Genomic DNA, 23239 nt, shown 5'->3' with positions numbered 1-23239 from the left:
AAAAGACACTTAATTTTTATCTAGCTGAGGTTAGGGGAGATTAATTACAGCCTCAGATCTTAGTGTTTCAGCAAATATACTCAATGAGCAAATGAGTGACATGACTTAGGAAGGAAAGTATTTGTCTTATGAGCAGTGTTAATCTGAGAATCAGCAGAAATCCCCTGCTCCCATCTACTCGCCTAGCAGCAGGGCCCCAAGGGTTTTTTCCCTCATCAGTTTCAGCATTTGGCACCTGACTACTCCAAAAAGCACCTGCAATCATGCTCATTAATGCCTTTATCTCTTGCCATTTTAATCTACTAAAGCAACGCAGCAAACATGAGAACAGGCAGATAAAGGGAGGGGAGCACTCAGGTGGTTTGGGCAGCAAACAGCTGAAGGAGCCAGTTTTGCAGCTAGACCCAGTGTGTGTCCAAAGAACACACTTGAGACTGAATCAACATCAAATTTTCCTTTCTCCTTCCTTTTTCCCTTTTCCTTTTTTCCCCTCTCCTCTCCCCTTTCTCCTCTACCCTTTTTTGCCTCCCCTTTCTCCTTCTCCTTCCCTTTCCTTTCCTTTCTGCTTCCCTTTCCTTTTATCTACCCAGCTGTTGGAGTGGTGTTCCCCAGGAGACAGTATTGGGGCCCATTCTGTTTAATGACTTTATTGATGATCTGGATGAGGGAATTGAGTACACCCTCAGTAAGTTTGCAGACAACACCAAGTCGGGGGGAAGTGTTGATCTCTTGAGGGTAGGAAGGCCCTTTGTAGGGACCTGGACATGTTGGATTGATGGGATGAGGTCAGTGGGATACAGTTCAACAAGATCAAGTGCTGGGCCCTGTGCTTTGGTCACAATAACCCTTTCCGAGGGTATCTCGTGGTTAAAATGTGCGTTTATTGTTTTTTACAGGGTTCAGATGGTTTTATTTATCTGTCAGCCGAGAAGATCAAACACCCCCTCACAAAATGACGGAGCGGTTCCTTTAAGGCGAACTTCCCGCCCTCCTCGGCCCCGCCCAATCATCTGCGGTCGAGGGGGCGTGGCTCAGGGAGAAAGAAGGCCTACAGAGATTAGGAGTTTGAGTGGCAGCTCAGAGGCCCAATCAGAAAGCACGCTGTCAGGAGAGAGGGCGGGTTTTCCGGTGGGAGTCTCTGCGCCTTCCGGTAGGAGCCGCAGCTTGAAGGGAGGAAGGCGAGTGCTGGCGACATGATTAAGAAGTTTGACAAAAAGGACGAGGAGTCCGGTCCGTTGCTGGCGGCAGTGGGGGGGGGAAGGAGGAGGCAGCGGGATCAGGGCTGGGTGGTGTTTCCCTGTGGGGAGCGAGCGTTAGGAATGTAGGGTGTGTGTGGCCTGTAACGGTCGTGAGGGGAGCGGGTAACGGCATCTGAGAAACGGGACTCGGCTTCATCGCTCTTGAGGAGCGGTGGTGGGACACCGGCCGTCCTCACGCGGAGGTTTTGTGGTTTGGACAGCATTGGGAGCACCTCTGTTGGAGCACCCGTGATGAAAACCATGCTGGCTGTAGACGTGGTGGATGGAGCTGTAGCCTGCATGTTTTCACTCCACGAGGTCGTCTGGAAATGAAGTTCAGGTTGCACTGATGCTGTCTTGAACCCATCCTGTATTGAGGTCTTCTGGCCCCCAGTTCAAGTTGCACGTGGTCACTGATGCTGTCTTGAACCTGTGCTCTGTTAGGATCTTGCACTGGAAGCCCAGAAGGCCAACAGTGTCCTGGGCTGTGTCAATGGGGAGGGGGTCAGCAGGGCGGGGAGGGGATTGTCCCCCTCTGCTCTGACTTTGTGAGGCCCCATCTGGAGTACTGTGTCCGTGTCTGGGCCTAAACACAAGAAGGATGTGGACCTTTTAGAATGGGTCCAGTGGAGGGCCATGAAGATGCTCAGAGGGCTGGAGCACCTGTCCTACAAAGACAGGCTGAGGCAGCTGGGCTTTTTCAGCTTAACACAAGAGAAGGCTCTGGGGAAATCTCGTTGCGGCCTTCTGGTAATTACAGGGAGCTTATAAGCAGGAGGGAAATCAACTTCCTGTGTATGCGGATAGTGGTAGGACAAGGAGGAACCATTCTTAAACTAAAAGAGGGGAGATTTAGTTCGGATGTTGGGGAAATTTCTCCCTGAGAGTGATCAGGTGCTTGCACAGGCTGCCCAGAGAAGTTGTAGGTGCCCCATCACTGAAGGTGTTCAAGGCCAGGTTGTGTGGGAACCTGGGCAGCCTGATCTGGTGCCTCATTTAGTGGTTGGCAACCCTACCTGTGGCAGGGGGGTTGGAGCTAGATGATCTTTGGGGTCCTTTCCAGCCCAAGCTTTTCTATGATCTTTCTGATCTTTGAAGATGTGACCAGTTGGATTGAGTTTTCTTTCATTCTTGGTTTTCTTCTGCTTGTGGTGTGAGAACTGAAGAATGAATGAATTGAAAGTGAAAGGAAAGTTGGAGGAAAGGGCTCAGAAGCAGGAGTAGGGTTTGGAGGGATCTGTGTGTTCGTAGCAGTGATTCTGAGAGGTGTTTTCACCATTGATGTGGATGAGAAGGTTTTTCTCTATGCCAGCAGGGAAATGTCATCTCAAAGAAGTTAAATACTCAGTACTCTTCAGAAATGTCAGAGAAGACAGTCTTTTATTTTTCTTATGTTCTCTGAAACCAAAGGCTTTTCTCTGCTTTCCCTAAGAGAATCAGACTCACAGTTTATTAGATAGTTAGTATATAGCTTATGTATCTAATATATAATATATTGTATTAGATATATAGTAATTGATGTAGCTGGTTCTCCAAAATAGGGGAAAGGAGTTAAAATGTTCCTCTATAACAGGACAAGAGATGGTTTTGAGCTCCTAGAAAGAGCCAGGGTAAGAAGGAGCCATAGAAATCTTCCATCCTCTTCTTCCTCATTTAAAAAGAAATGAATGTGAGCAAAATTAACATCGTGTTTCCCCCCTCTGAAACATTTTTGAAGTCCTCTTGCAGATTTTGGTTTGGGTTTGTTTTGTTGGGGTGTTTTTTGGTATATAAAGGGAGTGTTAAGGCAACTTCATAAATAATTTTCTTCTTGCTCGTTCTCCAGCTGCGTTGAAAGCTTGTCACCCCTTGTATATACAACTTAAGCGTGTTCTCTGTTATTGGTGTTTTGATGAATGCATTTTTTTTTAACTACGAGGTCTCTCTTGTTACTCAGGGAGTGGCTCCAATCCTTTCCAGAACTTGGAGAAGAGTGCTGTGCTTCAGGAGGTATGAATATTCATTTTTGATTGGGAAGCATTAGCAGCTTGAGGAGGAGTTACGGTGCAGCTTGCAGGAAACGTGAGCTATTAAATGCGGATAGTTAATTTAAAATCACAGGGGGTGGGTGGAAAAGAGCACAGTGTTACTCAGTGATGGTTTTATGTGTGGCAGTTAGATCTTTCTGAAGAGGTGACTTCCCTGCTTTCATATTCTTATTCAATGCAGTGTATAAAAAGTCTTCCTGCTGCTTTGCATATCACTCAGTGGTGAGGTGAAAGTGTGGTTCAACAAACGAAGAATTTTGGGGGTTGCAAACAGCTACAAGAAAGAACTTCAGTTTTTCTGTCCCCACAGATCAGTGCTGAATAATATGTGGGCAACAGATGCTATGAAAGGAGCCAAGCTGAAATATTCTAGGTTATACATTTATTTTGAATGATTTTGCTAGTACCAAAAAGTAAGCTGAGTAACCGCTGTAGTTCGGATTGTTGCCTATCTAGCAAGCCAATCACCCTTGAATTGAATGCCAAGAAGGTGTTTGTTAGGATGCATTTTAGAATTAAAAAACTTACAAGCTGCTAGGTTGAAAACAAACTGCTTTCATTTTTCTGGTGAAGGACTAATTATCATTGTTGGGTTACGCTGTAATAAGTATTTGTGCTGAATTTGCAGGCACGTATCTTTAATGAGACTCCTATAAATCCACGAAGATGCCTGCACATACTTACCAAGATCCTTTACTTGCTGAACCAGGTAACTATAATCGTGTCTTGCCAGCCAGACTGCATGTTCATGAGGTGAATTGCTGATTTCTTTCAATTTGGAAGAGGTTTTATAGCTCCTCTGGTCAGATTCAGCAGGTTGCTTTCAAGTACATCAGAAATAGAGAACTTGAGATGTAGTATTGTGTTTCCCTTTCTGACTATCTCACTAAGGTGAGGTATGTCTATATCCCTGAAGCTTTAAAGACTTTTTCTGAGTGCCAGGTGAGAGCTGTTATTTGGCCTGTGTTGGCTAAAGCACCGTGTAATTAAGATCATTCACATTGACCTGACTGAAGTAGAGGAGAAATGAGAACCTAAAAATTGACCTTGGCTTGATTTTCATGAGATTGGGCCTGCTGGCAAGCGATAGGAATAGCTTATCCCATTGGTGGAAAGGGGTTTTACGATGGGAATTTGGAAGGTTCATTGATAGGGCTTTAAACTAGGTATGCAGGGGGGTGGGGGTGAAAGCAGGGTCACTAGTAAGGAGCCTGTATGTAATGAGCCAGTGCTTGTTGGAGGGGCTTGTGCTAGTAAGATCCCACAGTCTTTTGGGGTGAAGGAGGAGGATGACACATCTTTTTGTAGGAAGAACACAAGGGATGATGCGAGGTTGGTGGCTATGGAAACACGTGAGCATGGTCAAGAGGGTATTAGGGCTTCTCCCACTCATAAGGTGGCCCAGCTCAGGTGCATCTACACCAGTGCATGCAGCATTGTCTGGGGCAAAGTGATCATGAAATAATAGACTTCTCAATCTTTGTTGAAGCTCAGAGGGGAGTCAGCAAAACTGCAACCTTGGGCTTCCGAAGGGCAGACGTTGGCCTCTTTCGGAGCATGGTTGAGAGAGTCCCTTGGGAGGCAGTTCTGGAGGGCACGGGAGCCCAGGATGGCTGGGAATTCTTTAAGGAAGCTATTTTAATGGTGCAGGAGCTGATCATCCCCAAGTCACGGAAGATGAGCCGTCGGGGTAGAAGACCGGTCTGGCTGAACAGAGACCTTAAACTGGAACTCGGGAACAAAAGGAAAGTTTATGGTCTTTGGAAGAGGGGGCAAGCAACTTATGAGGATTACAAGTACCTAGTGAAGCTGTGCAGGGAGAAAATGAGAAAAGCCAAAGCCCAGCTAGAACTGAGCTTGGCCACTAAGGTGAAGAACAGCAATAAATGTTTCTATAAATACATCAACGGTGAAAGGAGGGCTGGGGAGAATCTCCACCCCTTGCTGGATGCTGAAGGCAACACAGTGACCAAGGATCAGGGTAAGGCTGAGGTACTTAATGCCTTCTTTGCCTCAGTCTTTAATAGTAAGACTTGTTGTGCCCTGGGCACACAGCCCCTTGAGCTGGCAGGTGGGGACGGGGAACAGAATAGGCCACGCACAGTCCACGATGCGATGGTTTTGGACCTGCTCCGCAAGCTGGACCCTCACAAGTCCATGGGGCCAGATGGATTGCACCCTAGAGTGCTGAGGGAGTTGGCGGATGTGGTTGCCAGGCCTCTCTCCATCATCTTTGGATAGTCCTGGCTAACAGGGAATGTCCCGGTTGACTGGAGACTTCCAAATGGGACTCCCATCTTCAAGAAGGGAAAGATGATCCTGGTAGCTACAGACCTATCAGTCTCACCTCGGTGCCAGGGAAGGTTATGGAGCGGATAATCTCAGGATACATTGTGGATCAGTTCAAGGTCAACCAGGGGATCAGTCAGCATGGGTTTATGAATGGTAGATCCTGTTTGAGAAACCTGATTTCGTTCTATGACAAGGTGACCCACTTAGTGGCTGAAGGCAAGGCTGTCGATGTGGTCTACCTGGACTTCAGTAAGGCCTTTGACACTGTCCCCCACAGCATCCTTGTGGAGAAGCTGGCTGCCCGTGGTTTGGATGGGCATACGCTCTGGTGGGTGAAACGCTGGCTGGGTGGCTGGGCCCAGAGAGTTGTGGTCAGTGGAGTGAAATCCAGTTGGCGGCCAGTCACGAGCGGTGTCCCCCAGGGCTCGGTGCTGGGGCCTCTTCTATTCAACATCTTTATCAACCATCTTGATGAGGGGATTGAGTGCACCCTCAGTAAGTTTGCAGACGACACCAAGCTGGGAGGGAGTGTTGATCTGCCAGAGTGTAGAAAGGCTTTACAGAGGGACCTGGATAGACTGCATCGATGGCCAAGGTAAACCGTATGAGTTTCAACAGGGCCAGGTGTCTTGTCCTGCACTTTGGTCACAACAACCCCAGGCAACGCTACAGGCTTGGGGAGGAGTGGCTGGAAAGCTGCCTGACGGAAAGGGACCTTGGTGTGCTGATGGACAAGGGCTGAATATGAGCCAGCAGTGTGCCCAGGTGGCCAAGAAGGCCAATGGCATCCTGGCTGGGATCAGGAACGGTGTGGTGAGCAGGACTAGGGAAGTAATCCTGCCCCTGTACCTGGCACTGGTGAGGCCTCACCTCGAGTACTGTGTTCAGTTTTGGGCACCTCAGTACAGAAAATACATGGAGGTGCTGGAGCAGGTCCAAAGCAGGGCAACAAGGCTGGGGAAGGGCTTGGAGAATATGGCCTATGAGGAGCGACTAAAGGAACTGGGGCTGTTTAGTCTGGGGAAGAGGAGGCTGATGGGAGACCTCATTGCTCTCTTCAAGTACCTGGAAGGTGATTGCAGGGAGAGCAGGGCTGGTCTCTTCACAGTGGTGACCGGGGACAGGACAAGGGGAAATGGCCTCAAGCTGCGCCAGGGGAGATTTAGGTTGGAGATCAGGAAAAACTTCTGTGCAGAAAGGGTTGTGAAGCACTGGAACAGGCTCCCCAGGGAGGTGGTGGAGTCACCATCCCTCAATGTGTTTAAAAACCGTTTGGATGTGGTGCTCGGGGACAGGATTTAGCGGGGGGTTGTGAGAGCAGTATGGTTAGGTTGTGGTTGGACTTGATCTTGAAGGTCCTTTCCAACCTGAGCAATTCTATGATTCAAAAAGGCAGAGGGTGATGGAGTGAAAGGTTCTTTTTGTTTGTGAAGAAACTGAAAGCATGGTAAGGAAGGAAGGTTTACTTTAGGTTACTGTGTAATCAGGATTCCTACATGCTCCTGGGTCAGGCAGTTTTTAACATAGTTACCATCAGCTGGGGTGGGTCTGTGCTTTTCAGTCTTGATGGCACAAGTAATTTCTAAGTAACAAAACCAAAGCAGTTGTTGGCACAGTGTTGTCAGAAGAGGGAACAGAGGCTGTGTGAGAAACTGTTCCATCATTGTGGATGGCACTTAGTTACCCACTTGGTTTCAATCTGGTAATCTTGGTGTGTGTTCCCTGGGAAACACAAGGCAAGGGAAGAACTTGCTCACAAGAGGAGAAAGTTTTTAAAGAGAAGATTCTTCATGTGTGAGTAGGTGTTCTAAATAGGGGTTTACAGGTGGAGGCTAGTGGATAAGTACAGTTCTTTCACATCTGATGTGCTATTTTCAGGGTGAACATTTTGGAACCACTGAAGCTACAGAAGCTTTTTTTGCAATGACCAGATTGTTTCAGTCTAATGACGTAAGTACCCCGTGTTTAACAATTTCTGTCTCCTTGGTTTTGGGTGGATTCACAGTAATTAGAAAACAGATCAGTTCCTGGCTTTGGGAAGAGGGCGAGGCAAGCACTTTGGAGATCAAGTTCAGTTTGCAAACCACTTGCTGGAGGCAATTCACCATTTGGAAACAAATGACTGAGTAATAACTTACAATTACTTCTGCAGGTTGGTTTTGGTGGTTTATTTTTCTTTTCCTGAGCTGAATTCCTCTTGTAAAAAAAAATATATAATCACTGAAAGGCTTAGTATACAAATCAGTATAATTTTATGAATGGTTATTGAGCTTGCAAATAATCCACATCTGCTTAGTTCTCAGAATAAATTTAAAAAATGGCTTGTAAATCAGATACTTCTACTTGCTAGAATGGCTGGCCTGCTGTATTTGTGAATCAGATTGCAGTAGAATCATAGAATGGTTTGGGTTGGAAGGGACCTCAGGGATCATCAAGTTCCAGCTCCCTCTGCCACAGGCCAGGTTGCCAAGCACTAGATCAGACTGCCCAGGGCCCCACCCAACCTGACCTTGAACACCTCCAAGAACAGGGCATCCACAGCCTCTCTGGGCAGCCTGTTCCAGCACCACACCACCCTCTCAGTGAGAAACTTCCCCCTGACATCTAATCTAAATCTTCCCTCCTTTCGTTTAAAACCATTCCCCCTTGTCCTGTCACTGTCTACCTGTCTAAAAAGTTGCTTTCCTTTCTGTTTGTAATCCCCCTTTAAATACTGGAAGTCCCTAACTAGGTCTCCCCACAGTCTTCTCTCCTCCAGACCAAACAAGCCTAGATGCTTGAGACCCTCTTCACAGGAGAGGTGCTCCAGCCCTCTGATCTTCTTTGTGGCCCTCCTCTGGACCCTCTCCAAAACCTTGACACCATTCCTGTGTCGGGAACCCCAGATGCAGTGCTCCAGGTGGGGCTTCACGAGGGCAGAGTAGAGAGGGATAATTATCTCCTTCACCTTGCTGTCACCCCTGCTCTGGTGCAGTCCAGGATACTGTTGGCTTTCTGAGCTGCAAGCACGCACTGCTGGCCCCTATTAAGTTTTTCCATCTACCAGGACCCCTAAGTCCTTCTCAGCAGGGCTGCTCTTGAGTAGTTCTTCTCCCAGTCTGTATACATACTTGGGATTACCCCAACCCGAGTGCTTTGTTGAACCTCATTAGGTTCACATGGGCCCACCTTTTGACTTTACTGAGGTCCCTCTGCATGACCTCCATTCCTTCTGCTGTATCAACTGCACTGCTCAGCTTGGTGTCATCAGCAAACTGCTGAGAGTGCACTTAATCCCATCATCTATGTCACTGACAAAGATGTTAAAGAGTCCTGGTCCCAGGAGAGACTCCTGGGGGACACCACTCATCCCTGACCTCCACCTGGACATAGAACCATTGTGAAGATTCTGCATGTAGACCTGGTGTATCTCTTTGTTCATAAACGACGTGTCGATTTTGTTAGTCCTGTCATTTTATGAGACATCTCTCTTATTTGTTTCCTGATTTGTCTGAAAGCAGGAAGCCTGGTATCTGGTCACCAAACATGGTTTTACTTTTGTGCTTTGTATAGACACGGGGGGGAAGAGTTCTGTGTCTCGTTTACTTTTAAAACTTCTAGGGAGTGTTCATTCATAAGTGCCTTTGAGTTTAAAGGTTTTCTGCAATGTATTTTCACAGCAAACCCTTAGAAGAATGTGCTACCTTACTATCAAAGAGATGGCCAATATTTCTGAGGATGTCATCATTGTCACAAGCAGGTAGTAGAACTTCAGGAAACACAGTATCAGAGCTCTGAAACAAGTAGCTGCATTGACACATGTTTGTTTTAGCTGCTGGGATTTTCTGTAATTCTGCAGAGTAAAGGAGCTAAATAAGCCAGGCCCGTGGCAAAGCAATTTAATGGACAGTGTATTTTATAGCATTCTGTATTTCTGCAGACTCTAATGTTGTTAATTTTCAAATGGCTAATTCTTAAGACGTTGTTTCAAGCCATCCTGGATCCTTGCAGTTACGTGGTAACTGCTTGAAAAATAATTAAATGAGAGGAGCTGAATGTCACAAAAGAACTGAGACACCGAGATACTAAGGAAGTGTTAACAGGCTGTCATTGGTTATTTCAGCTTGACCAAAGACATGACAGGGAAGGAAGATGTATACCGAGGCCCAGCCATCAGAGCACTCTGCAGGATCACTGATGTAAGTACAAATCACAACACTTCTGTTGGAGAGATGGCAAGTGTATTTAAAATCAAATGACTGCTCTGTAGCAAGGTGCATTCTTAGAATAGAAGTGGAGCTGCCACTTTAGGGAGGGCTGCTTGAAGCCCTCTACTGATGTGTTAATTCTGTAGAGCTATAGCACCTTAACCATGGAGTTAAAAGGCAGGAGCTTTAGAGATGTGGTTTGTGCTCTAAGATGACTTTGCTGTGGACTTGGATTGTGTCACTGAACCTTCAGGAGTGGGCACTTGCAGAATTAAGTGTTTTTAGAATTGGGTTAAGAGGTTTTTTGAATATGTTGTGCGTATGTTTTTGTCTTAAAGCTGCTTTTATGCTCTGCCTCTAGAGGTTGAGTATCAACACCTTTCTCCCTCTCCTTTTTCACAGGGTACAATGTTACAAGCCATTGAGAGATACATGAAGCAAGCCATTGTGGACAAAGTCCCCAGTGTGTCTAGCTCTGCACTGGTGTCTTCCTTAGTAAGTAAAGCAGCAGATCATTGTAAATCTGTACATTGTGGTGTTTGTAGGAGGACTAGTCTGCTGTTTGTGTAGCTTTGTTGGCCTTTGTTTTGTCCTCTCTTCATCTCCCTTTTGTTTGATATGATTCTTCTTTCCCTCCCCACTGGAAAATATACAAAAATAGTAGCAGTGGAATTTCCTGGGTCTCAAACAACCTCTCTTCTCTATCTCCTTCTTTAATGTCCTCTCCCTTTTAAAGTACATGGATTGTAACAGCTTAAGTGCCAATTGCTCTCTGCATGTAGTTAGTGTGGAACATTAATTTAACTGGTGAGGGGCTTGTCTTGGTTTTTCAAAAGTGAAGTACACTGATGGCTGTGAAAATGCTGAGCAGCTTGGTGAGTAAATAAACATAACCTCTTCTGTGCTAGGAAAGAATGGGTGCTGGTGGTTCTGAAAGAGCATTTGAGTTCTGCAACTGAAAGTAAAAGCAGCTTGCTGTGTGCTATGCGAAAAGGAGCTCAGTGGAATTGCTGCCCTGATAAGACTGCCATTCAAGATTATTTTTGCTGATAGGTAGCAGGAGGGCCAGATGAAGACTTTCAGTGTGTTTTCTCTCTGTTGTTGAAGAGGAAAGGCTGGAAAATACCCTGTTAGTTTAATGTTTGTATTAAAGGGGAAAAATACAAGTGAAAGTCTGAGAGTCTTGCACTTAGGTGCAGGAGAAACCGTGGTTTATAGGTGCTTTGGGTAAAGAGACTGGCTTCACTGGTGGATCAAAGCAATGCCCATATACTTCTCAGTGCTTCTGCTATTAGCTTGTTTGCAGTCTCAGTTTGTGGCTTCTTCCAGCATATGATGAAGATCAGCTATGACGTGGTCAAACGATGGATCAACGAAGCTCAGGAAGCAGCTTCTAGTGACAACATCATGGTACAGGTATGTTTCAGTGGTATTCTGTAAGTTCTTCAAAGAACCTTAGGAAAAAAAAAGAATTAATACCGATTACATTTTATCGTTCTCTTAAGAAATAGTCACTTTGTCTAGAGGGGAAACCATTCCACAGCTTCAAAAATGATGATGAGTTTTCCCACGATCCCGCTGCAGGTTTCTTAATTAAGAGGTGGTGCTTTATTGCAATGCTCTGCCCTTTCCCCACAAGTCTTCTGGTAGCTGGAATGCCACTGGCAGCTTTCACAGTTGTTGCAGAAGAAGAGCTTTGAATCTGAGTTGTCAACAAGCTGAAGAAACGATCTCTCTGCTTCCCAGAACAGCAGCATCTTTTATCTTGGCCTTCATAAGATTTGCCACTTACTGCAAGACCACAGGAAATAGGCCAGATTTCTGTGTCTGTGTTAGCAGAATCTTTGCACAAATATTCTGAGAGCTTTTGAAAGGAAATACTCCATATGTTCAGTGTTAGGGGACAGAATGAGCAACAAGTCTGCAAAACCAGCTTTGTTTGTGCTTAATTAGCAGCTTCGTTAAGCTTTATGTAAATCAGTCTTATGGCAAAAAAAAAAACCTTGGCAAGCAACTGGAAGTGTTCCTTTGTACTTTAGTTTGGACTTCTGTACTTTACAATTCAGACTTCGTACAGTTTGGACTTTCACTGTAGAGGTGTGAAGGATTTTTCTAGTCAGCTGCAGTTTGAAGGGTTTGAGATACCTTGGATATCAAGCATACTCTATAAAAGCAAGCTTTTCTGTGCATCACAGTGAAGCAAGCCGAAGAATTCTGACATTTAATGGGGAGAAAAGGGAAGGAAGTGACTGAATAGCTCTTTTTAGGCTTTCTCAATGGGGAAACGGGGGGAAAAAAATACTGCAGATCATTGCTGCTTGTCAGGAAACTCAGATCATTTGAGGTTAGAAGGAATTTCTGCTAGGAAACTGCAATTGTCAGGCACAAAAGAGGGCTAACAACTTGCCTTTTGCAACTGCAGTGTGTATTTAATATCTCCACGTGCTCTTGTGCCTGTCTTTCTGATTTCTTAGTACCATGCTTTGGGGCTGCTCTATCACCTTAGGAAAAACGACCGTCTCGCCGTTTCCAAGATGCTGAATAAGTTCACAAAGTCTGGCCTGAAATCCCAGTTTGCATACTGCATGCTGATCCGAATTGCAAGCAAACTCTTGAAGGAGTCTGAAGAGGGGTAAGAAAGAGGCAGCATGTGAATTACACAATTAATTGTGCTTTGAGGTAAGGAGTAGCAAGAAGTAGACGGGGCTGAGTAGTGGTTTGCGTGGTAGTTGTGTGATGAGGTTTGGTTTTTTTGGTTTGGGTTTGACACCGTGCCACCAGAAATCAGCTGGATATAAACTGCTGGGCCATCTCTGGAGGGGAGGAGTCTTCTGTGCTTTTCTAGTTAGATGCATTTCAAACACAATATCTACCTATATTACAGTGACACAGACAGAAGGATCTCTCCTAATCTCAGGCTAGCAGAGGAGGTCTGTGAGAAGTTCATCTCCTGATGAAATTCTCTGATGGATGGAAGTTTTTATTAGTGAGGTGTGATACACAATTGACAAAGTATTTCTAGAATACAAGGAGCTCTGGCTTGCAGAAGATGAGCTCAAGACTAATGGAATAGTACATAGTGAATTGGAGTTTTATTCCTCGAGTGTGAGCTGAGCAATGCAGCAGTGCCAGAAACAAGAGAACCCATGTGCTCACTGTGCTTCCTGTCACATTCTCAGAAGCACCGTGTTAGGATTTGTATGTGGTTCAGCATCACAGTGTGGGATGTCTTCTGTTTGTAGGCACGAAAGTCCCCTGTTTGACTTCATTGAGAGCTGCCTGCGGAATAAGCACGAGATGGTTATTTATGAAGCTGCTTCTGCCATCATCCATTTGCCAAACTGCACAGCAAGGGAGCTGGCACCTGCTGTTTCAGGTTGGTCCAAGAGTCCTTTTTTACCACTGACTGAGCTGATAGAGAGGGTGGAAAAACACATTGGAGAGACAAGTGCAGCTTAACTGAAGCACTAGACTCTAAGCGTAAATGTTCTGATTGTCCTCAAGTTCAGGGGCTTCTGGGTGGGAAGCAAATTGATTCTTTCTTCCCCATTTCATTCAGAGCTTTAGAGAGGGGGCAGCAGAAGTGCCATCTACAGAAAGAGAAGGTGGGAGGGAAAAGGTGGAGGAGAACTTGATAGCACAGATGTGTCGCTAGCTACTAGACAAACAGCGTGTTACTGTTGTAAGGTGTAAAACTGAAGGCCAATTTTTAATCTGCTTTTGAAACTCGTGGTAGATTACAGATGGAATTGCATGAATGTTCAGCATGCCATCTGCAGTTGAGTGGGAATACGTTAGGCTTCCCTCTCCCATGCTTAGAAAGAAGAGATTTGATTTTCTGCAGCGGTGACTTCTGACTTTACTACTTGCCCCTCTCAATATCAAAGGAGTGGTACAAAGCAACTTCCTTCTCCACATCTGGTGTGAGCATAAGGGCTCTCATACGGTGCCCAGAGCCAGGTTTTATTAAACATTCTCTACTCTGTAGCATTTTGTCATGAGTTACTTTTCTTGTTTCTTTATTTTCAGTGCTCCAGCTTTTCTGCAGCTCTCCCAAACCTGTCTTGAGATATGCAGCCGTACGGACCCTAAATAAAGTGAGTGCTTCCAAGATCTTCTAAACAAGCATTAAGTCTCTGAGCCTCAGAGGAAGCCAGACTTCGGTGCCTGATGGTGTGTTACCTAAAGCAGAGCAACTGCTCGTGTGATTTCTGTATTCAGAAATACCCCTTGTTGGAGGATTGGCTTTTCCATGCCAAATTTTCTGGTGTGACAGAAATCTTTTCTGCACTCGAGCTATATTTGCTCATTTCTGGACCACGAGGCTGGGACAAGCTGTAGCTGGATAACTTGTGAGCTCTCAGCTGTATAAGGAGCAGAGCCTTCAGTATTTAATGCTGCAAAAAGTATAAATAGAACGCATGGAGGAAATAACATTCTGATTCCAAAGCTGCAACAGAAGCAGAGCAAGACTTGGGTCAAGCCACGCGGCTGTAAAACCCACGAGCTGTAATGTACAGTTAGAGGAGTTCCTTTCAAAAAGTGAAGAACCTGAGCTCTGGTTGCATCCTGCCAGCACTCATATGATGTAGGTTGAATTGCAATCCTGCCAGCACTCATATGATGTAGGTTGAATTGCAATCCTTGTGGAACAGAACAGTGATTGGAGAGAAAAAAAAAAAACACCAAAACCAAACAGATGCTTTGTGAACAGATGCCCAGTGAAGCTTGGACTTGCAGGAGGTTACTGCTCCCTTGTAGCTTTGAAATGGTTTCCTTTCCAGGTGGCCATGAAGCATCCATCTGCAGTCACTGCCTGCAACCTGGACCTGGAAAACCTCATCACCGACTCCAACCGCAGCATCGCTACCCTCGCCATCACCACCCTGCTGAAGACAGGGAGCGAGAGCAGTGTAGACAGACTCATGAAACAGATCTCTTCCTTCGTGTCAGAAATATCAGATGAGTTTAAGGTGTGGCATTGGAGGCCTCTGCTCTTGCCAGCTGCAGGTTTTTCTCCCATTCTTGTTTTTATTTAGCTTTTCCCGTTTGTTAATCCCCCGGTGATTTATTAGCCCGATCGAGCGAAGCCAGCTTTAAATTCAGAAGGTGTACTCATCTGTTTTCCAGCTGTCAGAATACACTGTTTCATTTCCTCTCACCACTCCAAAAAAAAAAAAGGATAAACATCATTTGGTAGATAACTGACTCCTGTGCAGTTTCCTATAAAATTACTGTTTTCTGCTTCCCCTTTGGGAGAGGGATTTTAACTGTTCTCCTTGAGTCTGTGTTGCTTCAGTCAGATACTTCAGAAATAAGTGGAAACTTACAGTTCACTCTAATCTTTTTTTTTTTTTAAGCTTAGTCACTGCAAAATCAGGTAATAACTTGGTTAAGGACTGTTCATCTGTACCTGTCCCTCTTACACTGTAGAGCTGCTTTGAGGTGTATAGCATGCCTACGCAAAGCTGATATCAGTGTACAGCGGTCTTATCTGAAACTTACTTCTTTTGCTTATAAAACAGTAAGTTTGAAACTGCAAAGAGCTTTTAGGGACAAAATGTGACCGGTCAAGTTAGAGTAAGGTCAGGGTCATCAGAGGGCAGAGGGAGGAATGTGCCTTTGAATTCATTTCAAAATGCAGTCCCCCTAGCAGAGCCAAGTCTTGCAGCGTGTTGGCGTGGAGTTGTTCATGCATTCACGCTGAGAGTCCACCACCAGATTTTGTCCTTGTACAAGAATGTAATCTGTCAGGATGACAGTTTGAGACCGTGAGAAGCCAGTGTCCTTCTTAGGAAGGTTAGTGTGTGCCACTAACGTCTTTCTCTGTTGTTTTGCAGGTAGTGGTAGTGCAGGCTATCAGTGCTTTGTGCCAGAAATACCCTCGGAAACACAGCGTCATGATGACCTTCCTTTCCAACATGCTCAGGGACGATGTATGTTTGAAACTTCCTTTGTGTAGATCTTGGCAGGTAGCTCTGATGGTGGGAAGGGTCTCTTGTTTTACATCAGTGGGTGCATGACAACAACAGAGCCTCAGGGATCACCAAAACCCCGTTTATCTTGTGGGCCAAAGCTGTCTGAACGATGCTTATGAATTAGAGCTGGTACATAAAGAAGCAATCTGAAGAAATTCTAAAATGCTGTGCCTATATTGACCCATGGGACCTGGGAAGACCCTATTAGATTACCCGGCCTGCCTCCTCTTTTCTGCTTATGTACAAACGTTTTATTTTTCCTTAATGGAAAGAAGTAATCGAAGCTTGAGGGGAGCTGTGCAGCACTGTGGTCCGAGCTCTGCCTGCCTGGTGAGTGTTCTTGTTTTCCTCTTCCCAGGGAGGCTTTGAGTACAAGCGAGCCATTGTGGACTGTATAATCAGCATCATCGAGGAGAATCCTGAGAGCAAGGAATCTGGCTTGGCTCACCTCTGCGAGTTCATTGAAGACTGCGAGCACACTGTCCTCGCCACAAAGATCCTGCACCTGCTGGGAAAAGAGGGGCCGAGGACTCCATCCCCATCCAAGTACATCCGCTTCATATTCAACAGGGTCGTGCTGGAGAACGAGGCTGTGAGGGCTGGTAAGTTCTCCTCAAATGCTGGCTGGCTTCATGTCTCAGTTCTGTTTGAAATCTCGGGGCTGAAGGTGGGTGTGGGAGGCAGTGGTTATTCCAGAGGTATTATGAGGAACTCATTTTTACGCATCGGTTGTGAGAACGACTTGATGCTACCTGGAATGAGGTCCTCTGGTGGAGAATTCTCTTGGAAAAGAGTTGCAGGGCTGTTAAGATGGACTTGGTCTGTAATCCCTAACACTGAACGATTTCTTTCTGAAAATATGGATGTAGTTTGGTCTTTGCATATTGCTAAGGAGTTTGTGATATGAAAGTGACAACCTTTGTAATTGGAGCTGCAGGAGAACAGTACACACAGCACTCTGCATCTGGCTGTAAAAACCTGTTTGCCTATAGCTTTAGCACCTCTGACACCTCCCTTTTTTTCTCTTCTAGCTGCTGTAAGTGCATTAGCAAAGTTTGGTGCCCAGAATGAGAATCTTCTTCCAAGCATCTTGGTGCTTTTGCAGAGGTGAGTGGGTATGACTGCTGTGTATGTGCTGAGAGCTGATGACACTGGGCAGTCTGTCTCCATGAAGAAGCAAGTTAGACCAAACCAGAACATGTGCTGGCTCTGCTGAGCGGAGGGTGTCTTCCTTCTTGTCTGGAAGGAGCACAGCACTGCTGAGGGTGTGTCAATGAACAATGTGATTAGTCATCAACTCATCTGAGAAGAGAATGTTCCTTAGAGGGCAATAAATCTGCAGTGCTTTAGTGAGCGTGCGTACTGCTGCGTCCATCTGGAGTAAGAAAACAGGTTTCCATGTTACTCATAAATAGTAACTGGTGTGTGGCTGAGTAGTGACCTCAGCTGTTCCAGTTTCACAGGTTTGCATCTCTTGCTAAGACCACTCAGCCTTCATAAATTGCCTTTACCTTCCTGAGAGAGCTGACTGCTGTCCTCCTGTTCTCCACAACAGGTGCATGATGGACAGCGATGACGAAGTTCGGGACAGGGCAACGTTCTACTTGAATGTTCTTCAGCAGAGGCAGATAGCCCTCAATGCTGCCTACATCTTTAATGGTGAGTGATAGGGAGGAATCTATGCACCCTTGAAGCCTGAGCTGCTATTTCACACTGTGGATGGGTTTTATTGCTGTAAGAAGAGTTTTACTGTAAAGCATCTTGTGTAACTTGGGTCAGAATAACCAGAAGGAACATAACTGTGTGTTTCTTCTGCCACTAGCGCTTTGCTGGGCGATATTTATGCCAGCTGAGAGTGGCACATTTAGCAAAATATGGGCAAGTTTGTCTAGGTAAACAGAGCAGGAATACAGAATGGGTGTTTTGATCATTGCCTCTTCCTTTGCTCTAACTTCTGTGAGGAAAAAATGGGGATGACACATCTTGGTGTGACAGCAGGTTATAAAAACGTTTTATGGTCTGTGGCTAAAAGGTCACACAAACAGGGATTAAGATTTAAGACTATTGCAGCATGACTTCTCTCAGGTGTATTTAGACTCCAGTACCCTCTGGAAAGGCAACTTTCTCTGTCATCTTCAGAGCAGCTTTTTTAGGATCTTGATGTACTTCATGTGTGTGCACGTATGCAAGTGTGTGTGTGTTCACTAAGAAATGAAAGTACTTTTACCAGCTGTTTATTAGCCAAAGCCCAAACAATATCTGTCTAGCTGTGAACTCTAGATGCCATACAGGACTTTTTCTCAGCCAATGGACAGGCTACAGAGAAGAACTTTCTGAATAATTTTACTTTGTTTGATTTCAGGAGGGCTGGGACTGGCACACTGTTAAGTTTTTCAGACTCTGGTGCCCTGTTGCTTCTAGTGCAGCGGGCAATACAAGACTGGCAGTGTTCATTTGTGAACCCTGTATCATCGTGCCTGTAGGTTTTTGACAGTTCTCTAAAACTGAAATCTTCTGTCTGCTGTTCTGCTTTGCAGGGCTGACTGTCTCTGTTCCTGGAATGGAGAAAGCCCTGCACCAATACACACTGGAGCCTTCTGACAAACCTTTTGATATGAAAACAGTTCCACTGGCTACTGCACCGGTCTTTGAACAGAAAGCAGGTAATGCTCAGGCTCCCTGTAATCAGGTTCTAGGCAAGGCTGTAAGCATTCAGGTTGCCATAATGATACTTGATGTCTGTAAACTGGCTGCTGTCCTAAGTAGGGTGAGGCCAAGACTGGAGGTGGCTCAGCTGAATGCCTCACACAGTTTAGTGTTACAGACTTTGCCTAAGCAAGCCTGTCTGGGCTTCACAGATGAAGGAAAACAACCTCATCCGAAAAAGAAAAACAATGGGTTGGCAAGATGGTGTTATTTATTCTGCTGATTTTATTGGAAGGGAATTTGTATGTCATTAGAATTTATTATCTCATAAGAACTAAGTCACTTCACTGGCTTTCTCCCCTGGTCTTGCGTAATCTTGCATCTTGACTTTGCACAACCTTTCTAGAAAATATTGGTTTTTTTTCCTCCTCTTCTTATCTTCTAGATATGGGATTTCAAATTCTATGGGTCGAATGTTCTCACCTAAGCAGGGTAAAGAAGTGAATGACTTCTGAGAAATGACAGCTTGTCTTGAGCATTGCTGTGCTCATATATCACAGCTGTGGTTGTGCTGTGTACTGAAACTGGAGCAGTCATGCAGTCAGTGCAGTGAGCTTCTTGCTGGCTATTCTAGATTACAGTGCCCTTTCTTCATCAGATCTTTCCTCCCCTTTACTTGCAATCCAATATTGCCCAGCAGAAGAGACTTTTAAATGTGTGTGCAATGAAGTGGCAGTGATAAAGAGCAGCATGTGTGAAATGCTACAGGTTAATGAGTTTTTAGCAGAGATACAAAGGCATTTAAAACTGCACAGTGGAGCTGACAGAGCAACGTCTTTTCTTGTCACAGAGATTTCCCTCGTGACCAGCAAACCTGAAAAAGTTGCTCCTTCACGTCAGGATATATTCCAAGGTATGAGAGAAGATCCATGCTTGAAGTAGTGGGAGGATTGCCACAGGTCGGGTGGGAGGGATGCACATGCCCATCACTAAGTGTCTGTTTCCTTTTCTTCTCTGTGCAGAGCAACTGGCAGCCATTCCAGAGTTCAAAAGCTTGGGGCCATTATTCAAATCTTCAGAACCAGTGCAGCTCACAGAAGCAGAAACAGAGTACTTCGTTCGTTGTATCAAACATGTGTTCACAAATCACATTGTTTTCCAGGTAAGGGTACCAGATCTGGAGGTTGGTTTGGAGCTTGGAGCCCGTGGCAGGGGGTTGGAACTTGATGATCCCTGGGGTCCCTTCCAACCCAACCCATTCTATGATTCTAAGGGAAATAAAGCACTGCTGCCAGCGTGCAGTAGGGGTCAGCCTTTAATGAGACCAGACTGCAGTACAAGCAGCATTGGCACTGTGCCCTGGAGAGAACAGCTTTCCTTTTCACAGAGTTGCACAATAGAATTGAGATATGTGCTGCTCACCTCAAAAAATGATTTAAAAAAAAAAAAGAAAAAAAAAGAGAGGATCATAACCCCCATCCATCTGCTGGAGAACTGTAGTAAAATTGGAGAGAGCAGCTGTTCAGTGAGAAAAGCAGGTGTGGGTCAGAGACACAGGATGCCTGCTGTATGCAGTGGAGCATTTCAGCTCATTTGGGGAAAACTGCTGATCAGAAACGTTTCTTCCATGCTTGAGACCTTCTCAACTTATACTTCTGCAGTTTGATTGCACAAACACGTTAAATGATCAGCTCTTGGAGAGAGTCACTGTGCAGATGGAGCCGTCGGATGGGTATGACGTGATCTGTTGCATCCCAGCACCCAGCCTGGTTTACAACCAGCCGGGCATGTGTTACACCCTCGTCCAGATGCCCCAGGATGACCCCACTGCAGGTACCCATCAGCTGTTAAAACGTTCAGGGTGTGGGATTTGCTGAGTCCATACTGAGATCCTGGCACTGTTTTTCTCATCTGCCTTACATGCTTGTTTTTATGTAGGACCTATGTTTGTGCAAAATAGTGGACATGATTTTTTTAACTAATCATTCATGCTGGGTGATGAAAAATGAGGTGGTAGCGAGGGCTAGAATGCAGGTGATAAGGGAAACTGAATTTATTATCTTGAGTCGATGAAGACGTGGATGCTGGGTGGTGTTTGGGAACAGAATCAGCAAAATGAAAATGCTAATGGGGTAAAAATCAATTGGTAGATGATGCCTTTACTTCTCTTTCCTAATTTATTCGCACTTCAAATAAGCTCTGTTGGATTTGAAGTTGATTTAACACGACAGCTTATCAGTGAGCTGGATTTCTTGGTTAGCACTTTAAACCAGAGCAGATCAGAACGAGTCTGAATTCCCTAAGCTGTGGTTTTGGATCGTAACCCACTTCCCAGGAAGCCTTGCAGTGTTTCTCTGGTGGCTGATGCTGACTGAACCACACTGCAGCACCCTGCAAGTTGGTGGAGCTGTGCTTGTCACACTATGGCATACTCCCCCTCTAAGATCCTCCTTTGGTCTTCATCTTGGAGCCTAAGGAGAGATTTTATACGAAGATGAAAAGTACCCTGACCCCTGCCACATCTCTGTCTTTTGGGCAAAAGCTGATGTATTTTCCTCCAAGCTCCTTTTTGGGAAGCAAGGGCTCGAGCAGAAGAAACTGCACCACTAACCTGTATGGGCTTTTCCTTTCCTCCCCAGTTGCTTGTACTTTCAGTTGCACAATGAAGTTCACTGTTCGGGACTGCGACCCAAACACAGGAGTCCCAGAAGAAGATGGCTATGACGATGAGTACGTGGTGAGTTCTGGGCTGTTTTTATGTCTTCTTGTCATTAATTTTGAGTAGATGGCCATTGGACTGACAGTTTTCTTTCAGATCTGAAGCCAATAGGGGAGAACACAGCGTGTACCTGAAACATTGTTACCCAAATCTCACAGCTTGTGGCTGCTTAAATCCTTACCCAAAACCAAACTTCTGCCAAAAGTTTGGCTTTAGTGCCATGTGAAGATAAAATACTGATTTTTCTGCTCAGCTTTAATTTAGCGTATTATTCTACGTTTCTCCTGAAATTAAAGCCAGGCATGCCAGGGTTGTCTCATCACAGTGCTGCCCTGCCTTTGCTTTTCCTTCCAAGAGCTGAATCCCTTCTGTAACTGGCAGCTGAAAATCTCCCTTGCTTTTTTTTCTACCAGTTGGAAGACTTGGAGGTGACAGTGTCTGATCATATTCAGAAGGTTCTGAAGCCCAACTTTGCAGCTGCATGGGAAGAAGTGGGAGATGACTTCGAGAAAGAAGAAACCTTTGCACTTGGCTCCATTAAAACCCTCGACGGTAAGATGATCTCTCCTCATTTATTACTGACCCATGTAGTAATCCTGGTAAATCTTCCACTCTGAGGAGGTAGGTAGTGTGGGAGGAGGAGGATTTGGTGCCTTCTAATGTGATATCATGTCCCAGCACCAAAGCTTTGTGTTGCAGTGTCGGGACTGTCGTGAGCGGAAGCTTGGCAGTTCTCAGGCTGGGGCTGGTTGAAGGGAAGGGCATCACAAGTTAGTGTGTTCTCACAGAAACCTTGGCACCGGGCTGGAGATAACTTTTCTTTTTCAATTTCTGAATGCAGAAGCTGTCAATAACATCATCAAGTTCTTGGGCATGCAGCCCTGTGAGCGATCAGATAAAGTGCCAGAGAACAAAAATTCTCACACGCTCTACTTAGCCGGTACGTATCCACACTATTTGTTACCACGTTTCCCACACAGACAGATTTTTACTAAATGATGGGAAGTAGGGGAGGAGATTCTGCTCTCGTCACTTCTCTCTGTGGAGGGCTGTGAGTTGAATGCAGCTGGTGCTCATTTTGCAGCCTGCCATTGTGGGTGCACTCAGGCTAGGCTGCGTGTCTCTCAGCACGAAGGTATTCTGCATGTGGGAACAGCAGTGAATCCTTCAAATAAGAACTTCCAAAAACACTTAATTAAATTCCTTGCCAGTTGTGTTATCTTGGAAGTAGATTCCTAGGACCATTTTGTTTTCAAGTTCCTGCCACCACAGCCACATCCTAAAAGGGCCAGTTGTGTCCACATGTATTTGGTGACTATGGTTCAGGCTTACACTTCTGGGCAGCACCTGGAAGTTGAGCCAGTGGACTGTGCCTTCATGGTAGGATTGCAGCATATTGCCTTCTCAAACTGGGAGTGAGTTTGAGCTAATCCCTTCCTGGTTTCTGCCCATTTAAATCTGCCTAGCCCCCCCAGCAACTCACGCTGAGTCTGGATGTCTGTTATTATCTCCAGTCTTGCCCTCAAGAACCGAGGGGATTTATATTTTTGGCCCCATCCCCAGTCCCAGTGCAAATGGCCACAACCTCAGTCTGTCTCCTTGTTCTTTTTGCTCTTCAGGTGTATACAGAGGTGGTTGCGATGTGCTGGTAAGGTCCAGGCTTGCGCTGGGAGATGGCGTGACCATGCAGGTGACAGTCAGAAGCAAGGAAGAAATGCCTGTAGATGTCATCCTGGCTTCTGTAGGCTGAGGGTTACAGTGCCTCAGCTGCAGTGGAAACTTTGCAAGCATCAGTTGGGTGTTAACCAGATCAAGCGGCCCGTCTGCCCTTCTGCATGTCGTTTTTACTCCTCAATTTGGTAAATATTTTGTATGATGTCACAGTAGTGGCTGGCTGGTACTGAGCCTTTCCTTTGTCCTTTCCCTCACCGTCACTCGCTCATTCCTCTCTAACTTATTGTATCTCTGGCCACTGGCAGTAGAGCAGGGAAAATAAAAAGACGTAGGTGGTAAGAAAAACGGAACTGGATTTTTTTTGTCAAAACTGATTTTTATTAACAGAAAATAAACACTGGTCCAAGGGGTGGAATTCATATGAATTACTGTCAATAAAATAGAAAATTCTTCTTCTCATTCTGTCTGCTTCCAAGTC

The 23239-nt window shown here is 45.5% G+C and overlaps 1 protein-coding gene across 1 annotated transcript; it reads left to right on the top strand.

The window, feature by feature from the left end:
- On the top strand, window positions 1101–23220 carry COPG2 (coatomer protein complex subunit gamma 2). The gene is made up of 24 exons (XM_021384234.1): window positions 1101–1230; window positions 3175–3227; window positions 3894–3974; window positions 7436–7507; window positions 9217–9296; window positions 9660–9735; window positions 10147–10239; window positions 11074–11160; window positions 12219–12376; window positions 12987–13120; window positions 13774–13841; window positions 14529–14717; window positions 15585–15680; window positions 16081–16324; window positions 16754–16829; window positions 17278–17381; window positions 18260–18385; window positions 19219–19281; window positions 19391–19530; window positions 20030–20201; window positions 21008–21105; window positions 21501–21639; window positions 21929–22027; window positions 22707–23220. The coding sequence occupies exons 1-24, from the start codon at window positions 1194–1196 to the stop codon at window positions 22835–22837; spliced, it is 2616 nt and encodes an 871-aa protein (XP_021239909.1). The 5' UTR covers window positions 1101–1193; the 3' UTR covers window positions 22838–23220.

Source organism: Numida meleagris, chromosome 1 (genome assembly GCF_002078875.1).
Source record: "Numida meleagris isolate 19003 breed g44 Domestic line chromosome 1, NumMel1.0, whole genome shotgun sequence".
In the NCBI taxonomy this organism is placed as follows: domain Eukaryota; kingdom Metazoa; phylum Chordata; class Aves; order Galliformes; family Numididae; genus Numida; species Numida meleagris.
The sequence above is the reverse complement of the archived record's forward strand: the minus strand, read 5'-3'. Positions and strand labels throughout refer to the sequence as shown.